The 5,808-nt window shown below is 50.4% G+C and overlaps 1 protein-coding gene across 1 annotated transcript; it reads left to right on the forward strand.

Moving 5' to 3' along the window:
- Positions 214 to 1,008, forward strand: LOC109949603. The gene has a single exon (XM_020565677.1). The coding sequence runs from the start codon at positions 214 to 216 to the stop codon at positions 1,006 to 1,008; it is 795 nt and encodes a 264-aa protein (XP_020421266.1).

Raw genomic sequence — 5,808 nt, forward strand, 5'->3', positions numbered from 1 at the left:
GACTTGAAGACCGGAGGAAACTTCGAGGATTCACTACGTAAGGAGATGGACTAGGTGAGCTCTACGCCTTTCACCCTCGATATCGAGCAGGCCGCTCACCCGAAGCGATTCTCGACGCCCTCGTTCATACACTTCAAAGGGGATTTCGATCCCGAGAGCCACTTAAAACACTTCAAAAGTGTTATGATCCTCCACTAGGCTGACGACGCGCTAATGTGCAAGGTATTTACGATAACCTTGCGAGGAGCAGCCCAAGACTGGTTCCACACCCTACCATCCAGATCAATCAGCAGCTTCAAGGAGCTAGCTTACGTCTTCACCAAAGAATACACCTCTTACCGGACAATCAAGAAGAATCCTGACCACCTGTACAACCTGCGCAAGAAGTCTGATGAATCCCTTCGAGATTACATCAAGAGATTCAAGGCAGAAAAGGCGAACATTGTAGGATGTGACGACCGAATCGCGTCCTCCGCTTTCAAGAAAGGCCTTCCAGCTGAGCACAACTTGTACCCCGAGCTGACTATCACTCCCAGCCAGACTCTGGCAGAGGTCTACGCGACTGCAGAACGCTACGCGCTCTGGGATGACGATCGAATCGCCGCAAAGAAGTCTACAAAGCAGGAAGATCAGCCAACTAAGCGGGCAGGCCAAAGAGGCGACGGATTTAACAACCGAAACAAAGACAAGCGCAGGTCGCACCCACAAGGGGAGGCTATGGCAGGAGAGAACTACACAAAGTTCACCATCCCCATACATCAAATCTTAGCCCAAGTGAAGAACAAACCTTGGGTAAGAAGACCACCACCCTTGAAGGGAGATCCGGACAAGAGGGACACTAGTAAATACTATGCCTTTCATGGGACGCACGGACACATGACGAATGACTGCTTCGCTTGGAAAGCGCATCTTGAAGAACTCGTGAGAGAAGGCCACTGCACTGAATTCGTTGCGAAGCAGGCCATCCAACGGATTGAAGATCGAGACACCGCCAAGGAGCCGCCTTAGAAGGTCATAAGGATTAACACAATCTTAGCCGACTCCGAGGAGTCTGGCTGACCAGTAAGGAAAAGAAGAGGAAGATCAAACAGGCCACTGTGATCTCCCAAGTCTCGACTGACCTTCCACTAGCAGAAGACGATCCTGTGATCGGCTTCCAAAAGAAAGATCTGATCGGCCTCGACATGCCACATAACGACGCCCTTGTCGTCAGCATTCAAATCGCTCAGGCCATGGTCGACCGAATCCATGCAGATGAGGGCAGCGCAGCCAATATCTTACAACTGGCGGTCATCCAACAGATGGGCTTGGAGACAAAGATCAACAAGTTAGCTAGATCGCTAACTGGCTTTAATGGTGCAACAAAGGTTACCGTGGGCACAATAGACCTCGACGTCTACTCCCCACCTGTGGTCAGCTCGCAAACATTCATGGTCATTAATGAGGTCTCACCATACAACGGCATCCTGGGCAGACCATGGATTGGCAAGATCAATGCCATCACCTCCGCCACACATCAAAAAATTCGGTACCCAATCCCTGGGGGCGGTGTCGGCCAAATCAACAGCGATCAAGCAATGGCGAGGAAATGCTCCGCCCAAGGGCTGAAGAAAGGCAAACCAGCTCAGTTTCTTCCTGTGAGCCAAGCAGATCTGGAAGAGGTAGAGCAACCGAATCTTGCTATCTTATAGCAATCAAAGCGTCAGGACCAAGCCGAGGAAATCCGTCCAGAGGTCTTTCCGGAAGAAGGATGGAAACCCGAGGAGGACGTCGAGTTAATACCCTTGGATCCTGACCAGCCAGACAGGAAAGCGCGGATCGGCTCGCGCTTAAGCCCAGAAGAGAAGGTGGAGCTTACCACATTCCTCCAGAGCAACAAAGACATGTTCGCATGGTCGCCATCAGACATGCCTGGCATCGACCCAAACATCATCTGTCATCGACTCCACGTCAACCCCGCGTGCAAGCCAGTGGCGCAGAAGAGACGTAACTTCGCACCCGAGCGAGTCGCTATCATCGAAGCCGAGATTGACAAACTCCTAGCTGCCGGCTTCATCGAAGAGGTCTCCTACTCAGAATGGCTTGCCAACGTTGTCTTGGTGGCAAAACAAGAAAAGGGCAAATGGAGAGTTTGCGTCAATTACACAGACCTCAACAAGGCATGCCCTAAAGACAACTTCCCATTGCCGAGAATCGACCAACTCGTGGATTCCACTTCTGGCAATCAGCTGCTCAGCTTCATGGACGCCTACTCCGGATATAACCAAATCCTGATGCACGAGGATGACAAGGCGAAAACTTCTTTCATCATCGAGAGAGGGACCTACTGCTACAAGGTCATGCCCTTTGGGCTGAAGAACGCCGGAGCAACCTATCAAAGGCTTGTAAATAAAATCTTCAAGGAGCAGATCGGCAAAACTATGGAAGTCTACGTGGATGACATGCTGGTCAAAGCCCCAAAACATGCAGATCACATTGGAAATCTTGTTGAGTCATTCAGCTTGCTCCGCCAGTATCGCATGAAGTTGAATCCAAGTAAATGCACGTTTGGTGTATCCTCCGGCCGATTCTTGGGATACCTAGTCACGCAAGGAGGTATCGAGGCACACCCACGCCAAATCAAAGCCATTCTCGAGATGAAATCGCCCTCAACGGTGAAGGAAATACAAAGTCTGACGGGTAGAGCAGCGGCCCTCAACCGATTCCTCTCGAGATCAACTGACAAGTGCAGACCATTCTTCAAAGCTTTGAAGAAAGGACAAAGAGACAAATGGGACGAGGAGTGCGAAGTAGCTTTCCAGAGTCTGAAGACTTACCTCGCCTCACCTCCTCTGCTCTCAACACCAGTCCCTGGTGAGGACTTGTTTGTATACCTGGCAGTGTCCAGCTCAGCTATTAGTTCAGCTCTCATCCGAGAAGAGCTGGGGGCCCAACATCCGGTATTCTACACTTCAAAAGCTCTCCTCGATGCAGAAACTCGCTACCCGAAGTTGAAGAAACTTATTTTGGCTCTTGTAGTTTCTGCAAGAAAGCTGCGACCCTACTACCAAGCTCATCGAGTCATCGTCATGACCGACTTTCCTTTGAGACCAATCATCCATAGCCCTAATGCTTCTCAGCGACTCATGAAGTGGGCTATAGAGCTAAGCCAATATGACCTCCTCTACCGGCCAAAAACTGCAATAAAAGCCCAGGCTTTAGCAGACTTCGTCGTAGAATTCACCCCGTCAGCTGAAAAAGAGAAGTTGGTCAACCAAAAGAAGGAAAGTTCAGAAGCAGACGGGACCTCCGCAGAACCTAGCCAACCCAGAGACATGTGGCAGTTGCGCGTAGACGGAGCGTTGAACCAAAAAGGAGCTAGAGCAGGGGTCGTCATCACCACTCCGGATGGAACCCTGTTGGAGCAAGCTATTACGCTTGGCTTCCCGGCCTCGAACAACGAGGCAGAATACGAGGCATTGCTCGCCGGCCTACGCTTGGCAAAAGAGCTCGCAATCAAAAAGCTAGCCATCTACTCAGACTCACAATTAATCACGAATCAAGCCTCAGGTGAATACATGGCAAAGCACCCAAGGATGATCTTGTACCTTGACAAAGTCCAAGAGTTGTTGAAGGCATTTCCCACCTTCACCATCCAACAAGTGCCCCGGGCAGAGAACGCTCATGCAGACGCACTGGCAAGCCTAGGATCAGCGCTAGATACCCAGTTCAGACGCTCCATCCCGGTCGAACACCTTGACCGACCAAGCATTGAAGAAATAGAGCTAATCGATACCATGCAGATTGACGAGGACCCCAGTTGGCAAGACCCCATCATCGACTATTTGACGAATGGAAACCTGCCAACGGACAAGTCCGAAGCTAGAAAGGTCCAGCAGAAGGTCGCGAGATACTACATGCACGGCAACAAGCTCATCCGCAGATCGTACTCCGGCCCTCATCTCACCTGCATAAAGTACCCTCAGACACTTGAGGTTCTTTGCAAAATTCACGACGGCGAGTGTGGCAACCACTCTGGGGCAGGTCGCTCGCCCAGAAAGCTCTAAACATAGGCTACTTCTGGCCTACCATGCGTCACAACTCCTCTGAATATGTCAAGAAGTGTGATCGCTGTCAGCGATACAAGCCGATCCCTAATCTACCTGCCGAAGTCTATCATCCGCAAAACAGTCCATGGCCGTTTATGCAATGGGCCATCGACCTAGTGGGTCCCTTACCACCAGCGCCCGCCAAGAAAGAAATGATGATCGTCGCCACCGACTACTTTACTAAATGGATCGAGGCCGAAGCTCTATCCTCTACTAAAGAAGCCGATGTGGAGCGATTCATCAGGAAAAACATCATCTGCCGGTTTGGCTGCCCACAATCACTAGTTACCGACAATGGCTCGCAATTCATCGGCAAGCAGATCACTGCCTTCTTCAAAAAGTACGGCATCAAGCAGCATCTATCTACCCCAAGATATCCTCAAGGCAACGGCCAGGCCGAGGCATCCAATAAAATAATATTGGACTGTCTAAAGAAGAGATTAGAAGGCGCTGAAGGAAAATGGGTGGATGATCTCCCCAGAGTACTATGGGCTTATCGCACCACCAAACGAAGATCGACTGGTGAAACCCCATTCTCCCTCGCCTATGGAACAGAAGCGATCATACCACCTCACATCACTGTCCCCTCCATAAGCTTGGAAGTGGGCAGTGTTGATCAGAACTCCGAGCAGATGAGGCTCAACCTCGACTTACTTGAAGGCGAATGTGAGAAGACCATTATCCGGGTCGCCTCATATCAGCAGCAGTTGAAGTCTTACCACGATAAAAGAGCTAAGGTCAGACAGTTTCAACCAGGCGACCTCGTGCTAAGAAAGGCTTTCATTACTGCACAGAGGCAAGGGTCGAAAAAGATGAATCCTAACTGGGAGGGTCCTTACAAGATCAGCCGGTCTGGGGGCAGAGGAAGCTACACACTCAACACTATGGAGGGGAAGGAAATACCACGACAATGGAATGCTCACCATCTTCGAAAGTATTATCCATAACACCTCCTCATGGCTGCTAGAAGTTCTAAGTTTTGTACCAAGTTGTTTCCATTTTCGAATAAAGGACTGTAATCTTATGAATATCAATATAAGTTCAGTTTCTCATTCCAAAATGTCTCATCTGCCCACAAAACACAACATTTGCCCATAAGCAGCATCCTTCGGGAGACGCAGGGTACGCCAGGAATTTCCTAAGGGAGATATCCAGGTTCCTATCCGTTTCCTAAGGGAGGCAGGATGGTCACACATTTGCCCATAAGCAGTGTCCTTCGGGAGACGCAGGGTACGCCAGGAATTTCCTAAGGGAGATATCCAGGTTCCTATCCGTTTCCTAAGGGAGGCAGGATAGTCTCACAGTTGCCCATAAGGAGCGTCCTAAGGGACACGCAGGGCGACGACTAAAAGCGTCCGTTTGGAGACGCAGCCCGCTAAAAAAGCGTCCTAAGGGAGACGCAGGGTGCGCCAGGAGTTTCTTAAAAGGGGGTCGCCATGCTTCCTGCGGGAAATATCCAGGTTCCTATCCGTTTCTTAAGGGAGGCAGGATAGTCACACAGTTGCCCATAAGGAGCATCCTAAGGGAGACGCAGGGTAACGACAAAACGCGTCCGTTTGGAGACGTAGCCCGCTAAAAAAGCGTCCTAAGGGAGACGCAGGGTGCGCCAGGAATTTCTTAAAAGGAGGTTTACATGCTTCCTGCGGGAAATATCCAGGTTCCTATCCGTTTCCTAAGGGAGGCAGAATAATCATGTAGTTGCCCATAAGTAGCGTCCTAC

Source organism: Prunus persica, chromosome G6, assembly GCF_000346465.2.
Source record: "Prunus persica cultivar Lovell chromosome G6, Prunus_persica_NCBIv2, whole genome shotgun sequence".
In the NCBI taxonomy this organism is placed as follows: domain Eukaryota; kingdom Viridiplantae; phylum Streptophyta; class Magnoliopsida; order Rosales; family Rosaceae; genus Prunus; species Prunus persica.